This window comes from Anabas testudineus, chromosome 6 (genome assembly GCF_900324465.2).
Source record: "Anabas testudineus chromosome 6, fAnaTes1.2, whole genome shotgun sequence".
In the NCBI taxonomy this organism is placed as follows: domain Eukaryota; kingdom Metazoa; phylum Chordata; class Actinopteri; order Anabantiformes; family Anabantidae; genus Anabas; species Anabas testudineus.
This window is the reverse complement of record NC_046615.1, coordinates 1,602,829-1,622,765: the sequence shown is the minus strand read 5'-3', so window position 1 is coordinate 1,622,765 and position 19,937 is coordinate 1,602,829. Positions and strand designations below refer to the sequence as shown.

The 19,937-nt window shown below is 42.8% G+C and overlaps 1 protein-coding gene across 1 annotated transcript in view; it reads left to right on the top strand.

The window, feature by feature from the left end:
- Positions 1 to 19,661, top strand: part of zfpm1 (zinc finger protein, FOG family member 1) — an 81,778-nt gene extending 62,117 nt beyond the window's left edge. The window contains exons 5-9 of the mRNA XM_026365177.1: positions 12,059 to 12,161; positions 12,321 to 12,566; positions 13,184 to 13,417; positions 13,533 to 13,775; positions 13,965 to 19,661. Coding sequence (XP_026220962.1) covers positions 12,059 to 12,161; positions 12,321 to 12,566; positions 13,184 to 13,417; positions 13,533 to 13,775; positions 13,965 to 16,606 — 3,468 coding nt within the window. The 3' untranslated portion in view covers positions 16,607 to 19,661. The remainder of the gene's footprint in view (positions 1 to 12,058; positions 12,162 to 12,320; positions 12,567 to 13,183; positions 13,418 to 13,532; positions 13,776 to 13,964) is intronic.
- Positions 19,662 to 19,937: the final 276 nt, after the last annotated feature.

Below are 19,937 nucleotides of genomic sequence, written 5' to 3'. Positions count from 1 at the left end.
CAGTTACTGAGACTGAGTTATTGTTACAGTTTATTAATTCTCACTGTAGAATATAGAGTAGTTCAAATTTGATATTAAGTTTAATTTTCAAAGGTTAATCATTCTGCACATGATTTACCAGTGAAAATAATACAGTTAAATACTTGCAGCCCTTCCAGTAATACCAACAGCACAAATTACAACAAACAAGATTTATACTAACTAGTAAGATGTAATTATGTATCAGTTAAAGTGCCATAAGGTCAAAGGTCAGAGGTCAGATGGTTAGATAACAAAGAGACAATGAATAAACACCTTATCACAAGTGTGTGTGTGACAGTGGTTGGAAATGAAAACAGCTGTGCCTATCTTTATGTGTGTGTGTTTCTTGGGAACTGTGTGTGGGACCGGATGGAGCCCTATCAGAGGCTGGGGTTGTGCATCATGTGCAAGTCCATCTAATCATATGATACTGATGCTGGGAGAGGTTTCCTGGCATGGAGCATAAACTCGGACAAACACGCATCCAGGGTCACTCGCACAAAGTCAGGCCTGCTTCATCTTTGCAGTTGACTTGTCTCCATATCAAGTACATGGTTCTCTTGTCTTCTGGGCCAAATATAGCTAATAAATTCTAGTTGAGCTTAGTCCAGTTTAAGTGGTCCACAGTCCAAACCAGTTCATATATATACCTCAAAAATAGCCATGTGGAGTTTATACCAAGGACCTCTCCTCTCCTCTCCTCTCCTCTCCTCTCCTCTCCTCTCCTCTCCTCTCCTCTCCTCTCCTCTCCTCTCCTCTCCTCTCCTCTCCTCTCAGCTCTCCCCAGACGTCCGCCTGTCTTTTATCTCCACATGGCGCCATCCTCCTGGACAACAAACCCCAGTGATTGATTCCTGCTTGATAGGCTCTCATTTCTAAGATTTCGTTTATTATCAGCGAGGTCCTGAGTGTACAGATAGATGTCTGTGCGTGTGTGCGCACTCGCACTCACTCACCCATCACCTTTTGTTCTTCCTGTCTGTCTTCTTTCTGTCTGTACTGTCCTGTTCTTCCTTTACACTTAACACGTCAGTTTCTCTTCCTTTCAGGGCTTTGCATTCATATTAGAAAGCATCTTGTGACTCCTAATACCTCTCTTCATCCTCATTTACCCCCCCCTCAATCTGCACTGAAGAAGTGCGGAGACAAACCTCCAGTATCTTCTGGAGATAGTAGCCGTAATCTCACATTCCTTCTGTGTTTCTCCCCCGTCACTCCACATCCCTCTCCCCTACTCATCCCACCATCCCTCCCTGCCTCTCTCCCATGTGGGTCAGGAGGGGTCAGTGCTGTCCTCCTCACTGTGTTGGAGAGGAGAAATCTGCCTATCTCCCGCTCCACCAAAGGTTGAGCCATCACATGACATTCCTTAATTGGCAGGATGGCAAGCATAAACTCTGTTTAAATACCTTTTATTTGAATATGCATGTGCACATCTGCAACCCCCAAAAGAGGTAGTTAAGCGAAGTCCTGTAATCTGTATTACAGTCTCATCTCATCTCATCAAACAAAAATTGAATTGAATCTACTAGTCAACAAGATGTCCCACCAGGGAAGTTGGAGACTAAAGTTATAGTCAAGGTATCTCTCAGATACACTTTATTAACCAATTCCACAACTGTTGCTAACTGTACAAAATACTGTACTGATCTGATCAAATATTCTCTGACACTGCATTGACAAACATCAGACATCATATTGCACACTGTGTTATGGGTCTACTGGACTGCTTTGTCAATGGAGAAAAACACGCCTAGGTATCATCTTAAATGAAGTTGTTATTGATGATGTAGAAAGACACAAAAACCAAAAAATACAAAAGGAGAGAAGGAAGGGCTATTAAGGTACAAATACAAATAAAACTGAATACAAAGATGAAATTAATGAATACACATGCTGCATCTCTCAAAAACTGTGGAGAGTATTCCAAACACAGCTTTCTGTGGTGTTTATTAACCTGGCTGAGATCTATGAAGCCCTCTGGCTTCATCCGACCCCACATCTCTATTTGAGATGGCATGGTCTACACAGTAACACAACTAGATGCAGCAGCATTTTGGTCAGCCACACACGTGTGTGTGTGTGTGTGTGTGTGTGTGTGTGTTTGTATACACAGTGACATATCAAGAGCAATGACTTTTATTATTTAATGTGAACCAGTATACAGTGATGTGTCTTTAATGGTGAAGGTTGTGCTTCTTATCATATGACTGGGGTGAGTTTGAGTTTGTCAGCTCTGAGAATGCACACAGGCACAGAGAGGCAGATGAGATCCAGTCCTCACTCTCCCTCCAACAGATCTCCTTCATTAGATTAGCAGCGCGTTAACTGGCCTGTGTCATATGGAAATCCTGCCATTTGCATCTCTTGAGAAAGAGGCGTAAAAACATTTATCTATTTAAATATATTCTGCCTGATATGGCTGTTGGACTTTAGAACAGGGTATAATAGTGTTTGCTGATCAACTGATCCACTGGCTGCTGATTCCTCACAGTTTTTGGTTGACTGAACAACCAGGTCCTCCTTGGTGAGCTTCCTATGGCAACCCAAGAGCAAGCATGCCACTGTTGCTATTCTGATCAGATTGCACAGAATAAATCTGATATTACATCTCCTCTACTTCTGATTGGATCCTCCTTTAATTAACTGATAGTGTAAGTACATGTGATTTGACTGAAGTTGCAGAATAGTTGTGAAATTTTAGCTCACACGAAGCGAAAGCTGAACAGTACTCTTGCTAAGGTGTGTGCAAATATACAGTTTGTTCCATCTGTTGCATGTTTCCGAAAGACCCTTCCCAAGTGAAGTCTTCACACTGTACCACAGGAGAAACTTCACGTACAATATTGTCCCTATTGTTCTCCCTCGTTCAGCAGCACCCAGCAGCTCACCCCACCCAAATCCTGTCTTTCGTGGAAAGGCAGCCTGAAGGCATGATCCTAGAAGGAGCAGAGTAGGGGAGTTCAAAGCGTTATCACGAGCCGAACGTCTTTTCATCATGTTTTAGAAACAAGCGTTCGCACTAATCCCCCAATAATCTCTCCAGGAGAACTGGAGTGATAAGGCGCGCCACCCACGGCTTTTCAAACACTTTTTGGGTAGTCTCTTCTCACTCTCTATCTCTCCTCCCCCTCTACCTCCTTTACGCTCCTCTCCACTTCCTCCTTCTCTCACTACCCTGGAAGGACAAGTGAAGGTGATCACTGTCTCCCCTTTTTTTCTCTCCCAAGCTATTTATTTATTTTTTTTGCATTGACTCAGAGCTGGTTTGTTTACTGGATTCTGATCTTATATTTTATCTGGATTTATCAACAGTGTTTTCCTGCCTCTGTATTTCTCTCTCTCCTCCACCCATCAAATTAGAATGTTAATTAAAATGGTGCTCCTACAGAAGATGACAAATCGATGATTACAGTGAGTGTTGAGACACCTTCTGCGATGCCCCCCAGAAGAATGTGATACACAAGTAGCATTCTTAAAAAAGAACTAGAGAGTTTCCACCTTAAAAGAAACAGCTTTAAAAATTGCAAGATTGAATATATATATTTCTAAATTTATTAGTATTTTTTTTTAAATCCCTCTATTATCTTCTTGTCAAATTACGAGACATGACTATGTCCATTTGGGGTCCATTAGAAACCTCCTTTCCCATGTTTTTCTGATGAAAACATGAACAGCTTTTGAAAATGATAAACTTTTATTAGATGCAATTAGAACTGGTCCACTGTACATCTATGTAGATATTCCATTAAAAAGCATCTGTGAGGTTATAGTAGCTACATGTCTACTTGTATTTCTGATTAATTTGATGTAATACAATGTGGTCTTCTTCCACAAACAAGAACATTTCTAAGTCAGCCCAAGCTTAACAACATAACATAACCTAACTTATTTACATTGCTAAAAGCTGAAGCATGCTGAAGCAACAGTCATGCACCTTCTGGCTTTAACATGATAGTATTACTATCCGGGACCCTGTCTACAATAATTATATCAACAATAATAACAGTTTTACAATTTGGCCCAATTGGTTGAAAAAATTATTGTTAATTGTGGCAACTAACAGTTTGGCGGCAGTGAAAAAGGTCCATTGTTCATGGTCTTATTTATGAATGTGCTAGTCATTCAGCAGTCACCTCAGTGACTACACAAAAATAGAACATCGCACAGAAAAAAAGAAAAAACTGAACAAGACATCAGTTTTAATGCCACCGCAAACTGAATACTGATTTCTGACTGGAAACAGTCCTCTACATATATGTATCATTCAGAGACTCCATAGTAACACCTTTATTCATAAAATCAATCCTGAAAGCTGTTTAAAATTAACCCTCGTTCTTATTTTGGGCCACTTTGCTTGACACAAGATGAAAGTGCTCTAAATGCCATTTCAGAGATTTTAAACATAGACTCTCTTCTACCAGAATTTCTAGGCAAAACCTTCATTGATACCGGAGTGATGGACATATTTCCTCAAAATGCTGACCGTGTGCATAATTGCCTTAAGGACAGCTAGTTTTTATCGGTGTTGATTGAATCAGCATGCTCCATATAGGCTACCTCTACGTTCAGCCATCGTATGACTTGCCCACATGATGACAGTAGCTGCCTGTCTCTTAGTCTGTCAATCTGGCCCTGTGAGAAGAGCCTATCACCCTGAGAGAGGGAGAGAAGAGGAATGATTGGAGAGAAGGGAGCAAAAACCACCAAGAAAGATAAAATACTGATAGACAGAAATGCAGGCTGCCAAGCCAGGGAGGAAGAGGAACAAAAGAGACGTGCAGAGAAAAGAGGGACAGGTCCATCGAATGAAACAAAACATGAGAGAAAAAAAGAAATATGAGAGGGAAAAGAGAACTGGAAGAGATGTGAGGCGAACGTGGATGAGGAGGGTTAAAGGAGACAAAGGGAGGAGGTGTTCATCACTCAGTGGCAATGACTGGCTGGTATCTGCATCTCCCTGTCATCTGCACTGGCTTCTGCAGGGTGGAGGAGGAAGGAAAGAGGAGGAGGTGTAAGAGAGGAGAAGAGGAGAGGGAAAACCTCTATCCTCTCTATCTCTGAGCCTCATCTCCGGCAGTTCAGGAGCCCGCTTTCCAAGAGTGCCTCATTTTCAAATCTCTTATCTCGGCCCCTGTTTTAAGTATCGCAGTTTTATATTTTTACATCTCATTTGCATGCAGCTCATCAAACCTGGCTCCCTCTATTTTTTTTTTCTTTTTCTTTTTCTCTGAGGTGTGTACCGATATGTGTGGCTGTGCATGAGCACTCCCGCACAAGGGAATAAGCTTTCACTCTGCTGCCGAGCCCTAGCCATGTAGCGCAATATACAGTGTATAAAAAAGGATCTAGTGTGTCTGTTGAATGTTAGAAAAATTCTTTGCGCGAGTGAAATGGAGGTAAAGTGTGTGTGTGTGTGTGTGTGTGCGTTTGTGTGAGAGCGGCGGATGAGAGTAGGTTTCTGATTTTTATCTGCCTTCCTTTTCTTCTTTGTATTTTTGGAGGATTCACACAGTGACCTCTTTGTTTGGGACAGTGAGTAAAACCCTCCAACCCCCTGGATCGGGAAAGAAACCATTTCCTGTAGCTGAGAGATAGAACGAGAGACAGACAGAGAAAAAGGGAGAGATAGGATGGGAAGGAGGGGCAGGCAGACAGAAGGGTTGGAATGAGAGTTTGGAGGGAGGATGAGAGTCAGAGATTAAGAAAGAAAGAAAGAGGTGTATAAAAAGGCAGGAGGCAGTGCAGGAGAGACAGTGAAAGAAGAGAAGGGAGGAAGAAGGTTATTTAGATGATTGAATGAATTATTTTTTGAGCTAGTGAATGAATCAGTGATGGTTTAAAAGGTCAGGAGAGGAGTAAAGTGACTTCATTTGCAGCAATATCACACACGCACAACATGTGAGGACTGTGAGAGAAACATACAATTTTGTGAGTGGGCTACAAACTGTCTGAGTGTTTTATGTTCCTAACTTGTACTATTTTTTTATTTTTGTGGGATAAGACCACTGAGAGAAAAAAAACAAGAAATATATTTCCATGCAAATATATTTTGCAGAGAATGTATCCACTAGTTGAAAAGAACATGTGTTGAAAGTGCCTGTCTGTGATGGCACAGACTCAGGTTTAACTCCAGAGTGCCATATGTATCAAAAACCACAAGAACATGGCTTTGTTTAAAGATTAATAAACACTTTGTGCCTATTAATTGTTCCTCTATCAAGTGAGGCTAGTTTTTCTGCTGTGCTGTGAAAAGCATAACCATTAAAAAGTTTCTTACTGCTGCAGTCAGAAAAACTAGATTGTTTTGCAAGATCAAATCTTTATTGGCAGCATTTTATTGATAGGTTTAGTAGCAATGTATTTGTAACTTGCCATCTATGGGTAGGGTTGGTACTCTATGTGTTACTGTACCTCACAACAGAGTGTCTTGATACCACAGTAAACTAAACAAAATACACTGAAGCCTTATATTAAGCTTTTGTGGCATTAATTCGTGAATAAATGTAGCACTGTTAAAACTCTTAAGCCACATGCTGCATGTCATTCTGACCATTCATATTAACATCTTAGTATGGGCAGAGTAGAATTGTTCAGTTTTACAGAGCACATCTGTGTTATGATAGACCAACCAGAAACCAGGCGTGCACTAACATGGAGTACTGACTAGCATGTTTTACATTTAATGGCCAAGAGACTGTCCTGTCCAAACTATTATGGAGCTGTGTAAACCATATAAACCCATGTGAAACATTATCCATCATTACGATATAGATGTGCTAAGATGTACCAGTAGTGATTTGCATATACAAATATGCTTATTCCTCAGTGGTAGCAGTAAAGCTGTGGCCGTTGACAGCTGTACAGGGAAATCTGTTCATCTGCATGGTAGGGTGGTGGTGGGACTGAAAAAGGGGTTGCTTGGTGTATTATATTCCTCTTCCCTCCCTCCTTTTGCAGTATTTGAAGTGTGTATATATAGCACAAGGCAATATGAAATGGGTCAGACTTTAGGGTTAGTTTAGGGGAAGTTCTCTGCTTCCCGTTCCCATAGCCATCATCATCAGTGCCGTTTGGCTCCCCAGAGAGAAGGAGAGATAGAGAGGGGATGAGCAAGGAGCCATTCTGACTCTGAATGAGGGAATGGAACAAGAAAATGAAGAAATGAAATCAGCCTGGCATCATTTGCATTCAAGTTTTATCGGCATAGGAGGAGGGCGTTTTTGGGCCTGATAAGGAGAGGGCATCGCAAGCTGTGCTGGAGGTGAAGGGGGACTAGTGCAGAGAAAGAGGTGTGAGTGTGTGTTTGTGAATGTGTATGAATGTTGTACTGTATGTGAACTGATTTTGTTAACTGGAGTTCAGTTGATGTGTGTTTGCACTGACACATACACATATGTGAATGTAACAGAAGCTATAGTGAGGACAGGGTGGTTGGGGGTGGGAATGGTGTGTGTGTGTGTGGTGGGGGAGCGGGAGTGGGGGGTTAATATCAGACCAAATAATTAGATTCGCTATCGTCTCGGCGGCAGCAGTGCGGGGATCAGGCAGATTAAAGCCGGGCTTGGGGCTGGTTAATATTCATGAGGGGACCAGGGTCTGGGCGAGGGGCTTAGACTGTAGCTCAAAGACTCTCCTCTGGCTGATGGGGCTTAAGGCAGCACTCTCCACCAAGATGGAACTCTGCTGGGGAAGCCTGACATCCCACTGATAGATGGAGGGCCAGGCGGATAGTTAGCTTGATAGAAGAAGGAGGGAAGGTGACATAGTACGGCAAAGTGTGCTGGTTCCACCTTGATCTGTGTGGATCTATACATCTGTCAATAGTTGATCTTGTTGTTTCTTTGAGATGGCAGGAAGCTGACAGCTCTGATGATTTATCATCCCATTCATTGTCTGCTTTTTCTTTTCCACCTCTCCAAGAGCCAGAAAACATGCACACTTTCAATCACTTGTGTTCTCAGCTACATGAAAACTCAAACATACCCGCAGGGTTTCTAAAAATAGATCAATAAATCAAACTATTTAAAGAATTGCATTTTACAGTGAAAAGCAATGCTTTTGGTGACACTACAGTACTGTTGTCAGGAACAGCTGGATATAATGCACCAAACAACAGTTTGTTGAACTACATGTTCATGTAGTTTAGAAGTCATTCTCACGTTTGGAATATTACTTTCGATAGAAGGCACCAGTTGGCTGCCCTGAATGCTTTTCAGAGCTGCCTAGGTTGACTCTTTGTGGGTCCGAACATAATCCACAGGTGACTGTTGGCCATTTGAGTCAATGAGATCGGCGTCAGACCAATAGAAGTGAAAAGGATGTTGATAGCATCCAGTGGCCTCTCCGTTCGCCCTAACTAACCTCACCATCTCTGGCATTTGCATTCTCTGTTGGCCTGTTAATTACACACACACATACACACCCAACGTGTGATCTGGCCCTGTGCCTCTCTGATTCTCATTATCTCCCCTGAAGCTGTGTTGTGTGTGTATTTGTGACTGTAAAGTAGCATGTTTTCCTTGTAGCAGGTCAACATAGCAGATCACCTGCTATTGTAATTGCTGCTTGTTTTTGTTCCATCGTTTTGCTTTCTGGAAGTAAAACCTGCAGTGACTCCTTTAAATTCAGCAGTGGTCCTGTAGAAAACGTGCGGAGCGACTGATTGAGTTTTCACACAGCCTGTATATGTAGGCACATGTACTTTGCATGCCACTGTAGCTCCTGCAGTGTTTCCTGAATCCCAATGATTCCACAGGCAGCCCCTCTAAATAAAAACATTTTCCTTCAGTGCTTCAGGCTTTCTGTCTTCTGATCCCATCTGATCCTGAGCTACACTTGGCTGGAGGGTCTGTTTCTACTTGACATTGCTTGTTTACACCAGGGCCAATATGGGATTAGAAAGATTTCTGGAGTGAAATTAGATCTTAAAAATAGTTTTGAATATTACGGTTTAGAGCAATTCCCCTAGAAATGTTATTTCCAGGATGGAAAGCAAAAACATTTAGCTGCCACATCACACTGGAATGATTTCTCTGGTCACATATCAGATATGAAAATGAAGGCAAATTACATGTGACGTTTCACAACGTCTGTGATGTTACAAAATGATGGATCAATAACTCCTCCAGAGATAGCGCAGATTATATTTCTTGTGTCCTAGAGGCCTGTTGACTTTTAATAAGTGCTCAAATAAGTAAAGATGGTTGATTATCACACTCACAATGAGTCATGGGTAGCATATATTTTAAATCTTTAACGAAGGAGCCTGTGTATGTGTTTCCCACGTACATGCTACTGAGCTCTCCCTGTTGCCCTATCATGGTGAATTCCAAAGCCACGGCCGTGATGAATTAGTCTGAAACAAATTAGAAGTACTTACAGCTCAGACGGCTCCAGCATTGGGTTACAAATTAAAACAAAAGCAGCCATATCTCCACATCAGCGCTAGTTCCCCATGAAATACAATACACTTTGCTTCAATCTTTAACATACAACAGACTGAGAGGCTTCCTTCCTCCTGTCCTACACTGCTCTCTTCTCACTGTCTTCCCAAAGCGAGCCCACAGACAACCGCCAGCTTCTTCAGTTAATTCAAGAGCCACCTGAAGAGGCATCACACGGCTCCACACGCATGTATGCTACTGCAACACCTCGTCACACCAATTCTGATAAGCTATGAGAAGTTAGCTACTTGATTGAGTGACTGGATTGAGTTCCTTTTGAAACTTTTCAATCTTTTTCATTTCTGAAGCAGTTAAACAACCCCACAGTTGTTCCATTTAGTACATCACACCACCACTAAAATAATATTGGAGTGATAATGCTGATTTGACTGTATGACTTAAATTAATTTAAAGAGTCTCTAAATGGAGTTTCATAGTGTAGAGAAGTGGATGGAAACCAGTGGCTGCCTGGAACAATGAATACAATGATTTGTTTACTGCACACACTTGCACCTGTGTCTGAACATTTTCAATGAATGAAATCACTATGAAGGACTGTACTGCATGTGCTCTCTGTGTGCACTATAGTTCTCTAGTGAAAGGCATTTAGGGAAGAAGTGGCTGGGAGGGGAAGCAGGTTTTTGGCAGTTTATTACGATGGAAAGAATTGAGGTCAGATACATGTGAAATGAGAATACTTATCAGTCTAGGCATCCTTTTTTGGCCAAGTGCTTGAACTGCGCCAGTTTGTATGAAACACACTTCCTGTTCTGGACTCTGATTGGAATCATTTCTGAGGAATCACACTGTCCACTGCTTTGTTTCAGTTTTGAAAGATCCATGTAACTAACTATAATTTTGTGATAATACAAAGCAATAACAGGAGAATTAGAATTTGTGCAGAGCCTCCTATTAGACTTGGCAACAGTGTCAACAGGCTGACAAACTGTGGTAATACGTGATTTAACCAGTGTTATTGATCAGATGCACAAAAACCATTTGCCACTCAGTGCTTGTGTAAGATGTGGCATCTCACTGACAAAAGAATTTTGTTTCCAGATAGAGGACGTTCGTTATTTTAAATATCAGCTTAGATGATAGAAGTGTGTCCTTTGGCATGCTCAGCAGCTCTCCACTTGAAATACACAAAAAAGTCATGTACATAGCTGGAGTGTGAGTATTAAAGTACATACTACTGAGTACTACAAAAAAAAAAAAACACTTGTCAGGCAGAACACGGCATCATATCAACTTTGACCCTGATAGACAACTGCTCTGTCAGTCTGATGAGAGGATGCTCAGGTCCAGTCCAGTTGTGAGGGGATGCTCCCTCCTGGTGGAGATTGACCTGTACTGCAGCAGTATAGAGCAGCTGAACAATGCTGTGCTGCTTTTTACCACTGGGTTTGATAGAGTTAGAAGAGTTCCGGCCACAATCATGCATGTGTTTTGTCTGTTTTAAAATCCTTTTGAACTGTTACATCCATTGTGCTTGTATAGGTTATGGTTGGTTTCTAGTCAGAGTAGAGTCACGCTTAATCACTTTAATGTCAGTAAAAACGGCAAAAGTCACAGCAATAAAACGTTCTAATGAAGAGGTTAGTGGTCAAGATGATTTCTAATGGAGATTTTTGTTGTTTTAAGTTGAAATCATTTGCTGCAAGGTGACAGCAAAAGTGAGTGTGGTACAGTGAAGCGTGTGTGTGTGCGCGTGTGTGCATGTGCAAGACAGAGACATTAAGTTAATCCTGTGTCTTGGGAGTGATTGTAATAGGGAATGCTCCTGTAGCCTCATATGAACAAAGGCAAGATTGTACTGAGGACACACACAGGTGTGTCACTGTTTTATGTTTTCTCTCTCACTCTCTCTCTCATACCATCAGACTGGATGTTGACTCACCAGTCTTTGTCCAGTGTATCCACTGTGGATCTTATTATGGAAGCCGTCTGAATAACAGCCTGTCGACCTCATCAGATCTTCTTTCTCTTCAGTTTTTTTCCCTCTCACTCTCTCCTGGGGTCTCTCTACCTCTTTTATTCCTCTTCTCCTCTTTCTTGTCTCTTCTCCTTTATTTTCCACACGGCTTTGTTCAGCCCATGTTCCCCTCATTTCCTTCTTTGGTTGTAATCATCCTCCGTTCGCTGGCAGCCTTTTTATAAATGGGTGTTTACCACTCGCCGGACAGTAGCGTGTTACTGTGAATTCCCAATTTACAACATTTAATGTTTGGATTTTTACGATTATCTTTTAGACTGCTAGAAATAAGTCCAGTTAAAATGAAGTTACTACATTTTATTTCTTTATTTTGAGGGATATATAGGGAGGGATTAGTGAAATGTGAGTCCATGTGCTAGTAGGCAGTGACAGTGAATATTGCTTCAGCTTTCACCATACACAGTACTTTATGTTGAATTGTCACAAATTAGCTGTAGACCTTTGATCTCACCGTGCAGTGTACTGGATGTACAGTATTGTGTGAAGATGCACATATACTGTTTATTATGTACATGATTTGGTAGTGACTGTAAGGAGTCTTACCAATGAAAAGGTTGTGTTGATTCTTTATGTGCTTCTTTCTGTGTGTGTGCAGAATTCTCCATTGATTCTGGTGTGTGAAGATCCAGACTGTTGGATTAGTCGAATCCCATTGACCTCTGACATGTCAGCTGCCAACTGTACCATCTACAGCAAAGGTGAGATTTATTAATTGAAGATATTTCGACATGTCAACATAGCTTCATTCCATGTTTGTCAGTGCCAGGACTTTGTTATTGTCCATTTTATGGACTAATAGTTTTTGTTAAACCTGCTATAACAAGTCAGAAAGGATTGATCTGAGTCTGTGTCTCCAGGTGAGGAATTGTTCTGTAAGGTGACTCGAGCACTTACATCTGGTGAAAGGCTCCTGGCTTTCCTGTCACTTTCTCGAGGCTCCTCCTCTCCCGTTGCTCGCCTCTCTCCTCCGCTCAGCCTCGTCACACAGAAGCAATCCATGGTGAAGGAGGAACCTCTGTACCCAGCGGCTCTGCACTCAGACATCCAGCTTCTTCCACAGCAAGCTGGCATGGCAGCCATCTTGGCCACTGCAGTTGTCAATAGTGAGTGGTGTATTTACAGTGAGGGCTTTAATATGATGTTTGAATTTGGAAAGTTTGTCTGCACTTTTGTTCTATGTTAGTTTCCAAATAAAAAAATAAGTACAAACTGCAATGCAGTGATTCACAATAAATGAAAACTTATATCAATATATAGAGTGTATCAGAGATACTAAGACAATTTATTTAAAATGTACAAATGTATGATATATTGTATATTTTATACATTTTATCTCATCACCTTATCTCATTTATAGCTTTTATCCATTGATGTGCTGTACTGCAAGTTAATGCCTGCAGGCCATTATGATCTACTGTTATATAGTCTTTGTCTATAGCAATGTTCTCTTTGGCCACAAGATGACACTGCAGCTCTTCAGTAGCTAACAGAGAATTCCCCCCGAATTTTTACTTAAATAATTGCTTCCTATTAGATTGTCTTCTGAACAATGGTTTCTGTCATATGCACACATATTAATGTATACTGTCATATGTTTTAAGAGTAATAGATTAAAATTATACCAAAATGTAACAGTTGATTGAAGTTCAAAATCCACAACTTTGACAGACAGTTTCTAATTGAGTTAGTAAACTAACTTTAATGTTCTGCTGCCTAACAGAGGACATTTTCCCATGCAAAGACTGCGGGATCTGGTACCGCAGTGAGCGGAACCTGCAGGCCCACCTTATGTACTACTGCGCCAGCCGACAGAAGCAGCCGGCCGCAGCCTCTTCCCCGCCACAAGACAAACCTAAGGAATCCTACCCCAACGAACGCATCTGCCCCTTTCCTCAGTGCAACAAGAGCTGCCCCAGTGCCAGCTCACTGGAAATCCACATGCGCACACACAGTGGTGAGAGGCTTATATGAATGTCACACTGGCAAAGTGTCAGAACCTTCACCAGCATGCCTTCAGCATATAGCTCATTGTTTATCTGTCTAATGTCATCCTCTCTGTCCTAACACAGGTGAACGTCCGTTTGTCTGTCTCATCTGTCTGTCAGCCTTTACCACTAAGGCAAACTGTGAACGTCACCTTAAGGTGCATACGGACACACTGAATGGGGTGTGTCACGGCTGTGGCTTCGTCTCCACTACAAGGGACATTCTCTACAGCCATCTTGTCACGAGCCACATGGTTTGCCAGCCTGGATCTCGCAGTGAGGTCTACTCCCCAGGGCCAGGCCTTCCCAAGCTTCCACTGTCCACTGGTAAGTCATATATTATTACTTAAATACTTTTTTTTTTTTACAGACAATTGTGTGACATGTTGGGATTCAAGGTTGATAAAATTTCATTCAGATTTTTACAACTTCAGCATGGACACATATAATGACTTTCTAAATCTATTCACATAAAAGCTGCTGTTATAGTTGACTGATTTGGACTCTTTTTGTCAGGTCTCAGTCCAGGAGATTCTGGAGTGGTGCTCAAGTGTCAAGTGTGCGGCCACAACTCTGACTCCCCTGCCCAGCTTCAGCAGCATGTACGAACCCACCTAGAGGTCAGGGTACCAGCAGAAAGGAGCCCCACCCCTCGCCAAATTAGCCCAACATTAGTTGACCAAATCCAGATATCTCCACAGGAGAAAGAGCCCCTAGTCTGTGTCCCAAAGCCAGACTCATCCAGTCCTGGTGCAAACGGCGGCTCAGCCACACCTCGGGACTACAGTCCTCCAGATGCACTAACCACTGACTTGAAGATAAAAGAGGAGCCTCAGTCTGACTCAGAGACAGACGAGCAGCAAATGGAGGTTAGGGAGGAAGGAGAGGAGGAGGAGGAGGTTGGTGAAGAGGAGGTTGATCAAGAAGCAAGAACGACAGAAAGGGAGGGGCAAACTGCCACCTCGTCTTGCCAGACATCAAACTCTCCAAAGAGCCCAGCCACCACAACTGTAAAGGCAGAACCCACTAGTCCAACCCCTGGTTCTAGCCCTGCTCATGTGGGAGGTACAGTATCAGTTCTTCCAGGAGGAGCAATGTTCTTGCCCCAGTACATGTTTAACCCTGAAGCAGCCATTTTGCCCCAGGCTTCAGAGATACTGGCTAAAATGTCGGAGATGGTCCATAGCCGTTTGAAACAGGGCCAGACAGTTCCTCCGAACAACCCAGCAGCCTTCTTCCCCTCTGGACCAGCTGCACCTACAGCCACAGCCACTCCACCTCAAAAGGGAGCCACATGCTTTGAGTGTGACATCACGTTCAACAACATCAATAATTTCTATGCACATAAGAGGCTGTACTGCTCCAGCAGACACCAAGCAGAAGGTGGAAACTCAGCTTCAGGACCTGGATCAACAAGGGATGGGGCTGCGGTAACCGTACCTTCTGGGGAGGCGCATGGCTTATCTGCATCTCCTCAGGGTGGAGCAGCAAGTAGGGCAGCCTCTACCTCTCCTACTGACTCTGATCCTCCTGCTGGTAGTGGAGCAGCAGATTCTAGGGGAGTGGTGGAAGTGAAGATAGAAACACCTGTAGGAAGGGAGGGAATATCATCCTCTTCTGAAGGGGAAGGCGGAGGTGCAAGTGTGGGAGGAGGAGGTGGAGGAGGAGGAAGAGCAAGTGAAGGCAGCCAGAGTCCCGCTAGTGGTTCTGCAGAGGATCTAGAGGACAATCCTAACAGAACGTTCTGCGAGGCCTGCAACATCCGCTTCAGTCGTCATGACAACTACACCGTTCACAAACGCTTCTACTGTGCATCACGCCATGACCCATCCAACCAGCGATCCGTCCACATGGCAAAGGCAACCACCACAGCAGCCTTCCTTCCCCAGCCCATCCGCACACGCAAAAGGAAGAAGATGTATGAGATCCACATGGCAAGAACTGAGGCTTTGGCTAATGCCGCTGCTGCTGCTGCTGCCGCCGCTGCTGCCACCGTTGCTGCTTCTGCCCCGTCTCCATCTGTTCTGGGCTTGGCAGTGAAGCAAGAAGTGTCTCCCAGTGGGCCAGATGACTCCAGCCCAGAAGGAGATGGCCCCATTGACCTGAGCAAGAGGCCTCGTCTGAGAGATGCTTCGCAGCACAGCAGTAGCAGTAGCAGTATTCTCCCTGCCCTGCCTCTTACAGACTACCACAAGTGTACCGCCTGCAGTATCAGCTTCAACAGCATTGAGAACTACCTGGCTCATAAAACATACTATTGCCCAGCCACCACTCTCCAGGCCCACACCTTGGAGCAGTTTCACAGACTCAAGAGATCGGCCTCGACCTCTCCCAAAAGCAGGTCTCAGCAGGATCGCCCAGATCTCCTGAACCCTGTTGAGGCTAAAGCTCTCCCAGCAGAGTGGGTTGCCCAGGCTCAACTCATATCATCCAGTCCGCACCCCTCTGCCTTACCTGCAGTTGATGCCACCTCTCCCCATAGGACTCCCACTCTTGCAGCCACCCCTGGACCTGGAGCCAAAGGCATTGGTGCCGGTTCCCCTCAGATGGTCTGCCCTTACTGCCCTAACAGGCCTGTCACCTGTGACCTGATGGAGCACTTCAAGACTACCCACGGCCTGGTTTTAACTATCCAGCCACCCCAGGAGAACCTAACTCAGCCAGGCAGTGCAGTAAGCCGCAGTCCCAGCCTTAGTCCCAGAGATGGAGCTGCTGCAACCACCTCCACAACCTTGAACAACCAGAGCAGGCTGGTCTCCAGAGTTCACAGAGACAGCATCAATGGGCAGTCCAGGAGTGGTACATCTTCACCTGTTTCCCCGCTGGTAAACGGCAGCCCTTCAGCTCGGGGTGGATCACCTACGGCTGGCTCACCTCTGCCTGTGTCTCCCCCAAGGGCTCCCTCTTTGACTTTGTCACCTGTGCCTGAGGCCCTGAGGGACACAGTGGGGTCATCCCACCTGCCAGACAAGGTTTCCCCAACCATGGTCTCCCAGCCTGCCTCAATTCCTGGTCCTAAAACCCCAGTGATTTCCCCTGTCCAGAACGGTAACTCCCGCTTCTGTCGCCTGTGCAACATCAAATTCAGCAGCCTCTCCACTTTCATAGCTCACAAGAAATACTACTGTTCTTCGCACAGTGCTGAACACGTCAAGTGAGCAGACTTATTCTCTTCATCTTTCCCTTTCTTTATGTTTCTGAGTGGAGGTTTTCCTTCACTAAGTTCCAAGAAGCTCAGATGTCCCTCCTCTTCTGCCAGTCTTCACATATGAGCTGGCATGATTATGACTGACAGTAAATGGCTGTTACTCTCCTGGCTCCAGTAAAGAATTTAGTGTTACTGACATACAGTAACTGATATTGCTCCTCCTATGGGTCAAAGTTTGTAGTACACTAAATGCTGAGACAGATACTACCTGCACACACTGCTGTGCCCTCATCTCCTAGATCATTGTCTGTCTTTGCACCCTGTCAAATATCTTCCACTCCCAGGCCTCACAGTATGTTGCATTATGGGACGTTGAAAGCTCTATGTTGACAATCTTTTTTTCTGTCTCCCTGTTAACCTCAGTTGATAATGGCAGTAGTTAGACTCTGGCTGTTGGAGGCATTTCGGACTTATAACAATATAGTAATGACGTCGCTGATTATGACGAATCTCCAGTCTTTCCCTGAGCTCTTAATGTTCTCAATCTAAACGGAGGAATCATTTCTCTTGTGTGATAAAGACTTGATCATTGTTCATGTTTTTATTATCTGTGCATACTGTATGATGTCTGAAAAAAAATTCTATAATGCTTTTAGTTTCAACACTGGCTTTTTTTGCTTACTAGAGAAGCTAAAGCATTTTCAGCTGAAAAACAGATATGTGTTATCACAATGTTACTAATTACTGAAGGATAATATTTCAACAATTCCTTTTCTTTCAAACACACAATTTTTTTTCTCTTTCAAATGCAATGGAGAGAAAATGTGAAATATTTATCTTTTAGTCCTCACTGATTTCATGCCAACAGAAAACTACCTACCTGGTGTCTGAGAGTATTTGTATTTTTTATTTGTATATTTTTCATACTGTTGGAAGGAACTGTTTGGATCTGGGTGTGTTGAATTGTATTTTATAAATGTAGATATGTAATATCTTCTCACAATAATCACTGGGATCATACTGAACTTTATCATGTTAGCATATTGTGTTCAGTTTGTGTAGTCTTTAATTGATGGTGAGGTCTGAAAGCCAGAGCTGTGTTTATTTTTATCTCTTCTTGTACCTTGTTGATTAGCAACACGATTCGATCTGATCTGCTTCCTCACTTGCAACTTTCCACATCAGAAAGTTGAAAGGAGCACTTCTGATGCTGTTGCATTTCTACTTTAGTGAGAGTGATGCAGCCTTCCAGACATAAAATCCAAAATGCCAATCAATGAAAGCTCCATCTTCAGTTACCATCCTCTACACCATGAAAAGTGTGTCCTTTAAGGACAAACGTCTTCTACTTTTCTTAAAACAAACTGCTGTTTCAGACTTCTACTAAGTGATACACAAAACGTGGTGTCTTATACACATCTTTAAAGATGTTATTTCTCTTTTAAAATGTTTGCGTTTCAGTCCGGCAATGAAGGCATAGCATGATATAGTTACATCCTAGTGTAACACCTCACACAGTAGAATAAGCACATGTAATAACCACATATTGTGGCCCATGCTGTGTGTCATAGAGAGGCTGTGCTCTTCCTCTCTCACTTTATCTCGCTCTCATTCATGCACACGTAAAGTACTCACATACACATACACATACACACACAGTTTACATATTATTTTCCCATGATGCTGTTGCAGTTGCAATACAGTGTTAGCTAGAACTGTGAACTCTTTATTTTTTCTCCAATATCTTCTTCAACCAAGGCATAGCTTATCTTAGATTGTAAGGTCCCTTTCAATACTCTGTTGTACTATACTGCATCCAGATGCTCTGTTTGTTACACATTTGGTCATTTTTCTCCCCCCAACTTTCTAAAGTAAACATTTTTATTTCTGTCAATGTGCAAGAGCCTTTCAACATACACTAAAACTACAAACTCATAAAATAGTATTAGATATGACTGCAGTGCAGACACCAACCCTCCAATACTGAAGGGGTGTTCCTGGTCTGCAGTGGAGCACATGGACCAGCTGCTATTACCCATTTTTGATAAAATTATATCAATTGAACTGTAAACGTATGACCACAGTACACATCAGGGCCTCTGTTTGTTCAGTAGTAGCATTAAAAGACCGACAGAGGCCCCAAATGTGATGTTGCCACGATAAGAAAATTAGCCGTTTTTGGAGGGACAGCAGTAAAAGTGCAGGCCTTTAAACCCAAAAGTTCGATTGCAGTTTTATTGAGGTGCTACTAGTGCTACTGTACATGAGAACACTTGAAAATATGTACAGTAGCATTAACCTCTACAGTTCCTGTCAAACATTTAAAGAAGGAAAATGATGACAACACCTTTGTACAAGTGCTCACACGTTATTTTATCAAAGGCTTCTGCTGTCCACCCGGGACATTATCTCTCCCTGCTTTACACGCTGTCACTAACTTCCCAAACCTGCTTAGATGACCTCATTAATCATCGATTAACGTTTGCTCATCTGTCCGTTCCCAAAACTAGAAACAGAACAGCTGGAGGATTTCTTCCCATGATTGAAGATTCCTGCTTGGTTTCCTGCTCTGCTGTGGCTTGGAGCAGCACTCTACCAGACACATCTTACTACTAAGTGTTTACAATTGTGCTGGTCTTATTTCGACTCACAGTCATTTCACAAATTGAGGAACGGAGTTCTGGAAATTTTGAACGTGCCCCTTTTTATTGCACTGTGTTGTTCAGAAAATGTGCTGAATGTTTTAGTTGAAGCATCTTTTTTTGTAATGTATTTATGTTATGCAGCACTTTTCTCCATCCGAAATGCGCGTCACTGTTCTACTTTGAAGGACTATGTTCTACTTTGAAGGACTCTTAATTTTAACCCTCACATAAAACTTTTTTTTTTGTTTTTGTGCTCGTAGAGATGTTTGATTGATGATTTCTCAGATGTCCACAATGGAGAAAATCACAATGAATGTCAAAACTTTTATTTCTATAGTTTTAATTTGATTTCAGCTCCACTACACTCTTGTCCAAACTATGCATGGGAAATAATTAAAAAAAAGTTCTGAGAGACACTGATGAAGAGTGAGACTGTACTTCTTTCTGCGTAAACACCCACACACAACTCTCGTCATGTAGCTAAGTGATGGTCCTTGACTTTTAGAGGTGCTCGATTATCTGTTTCTTAAGTGTCGTCATTCATAAATCACTTCCTTTCAATAGAAGGTTTGTTTGATACGGGCTTGTGAAGAAAGACTGATTGAATCATGAATTTTCTTTAAAAATAATGTGCATGCGTATTAGCACCTGTAAGAGGAAAATATTTCTGAGGCTATTCAGAGCTCCAAGGCTGGT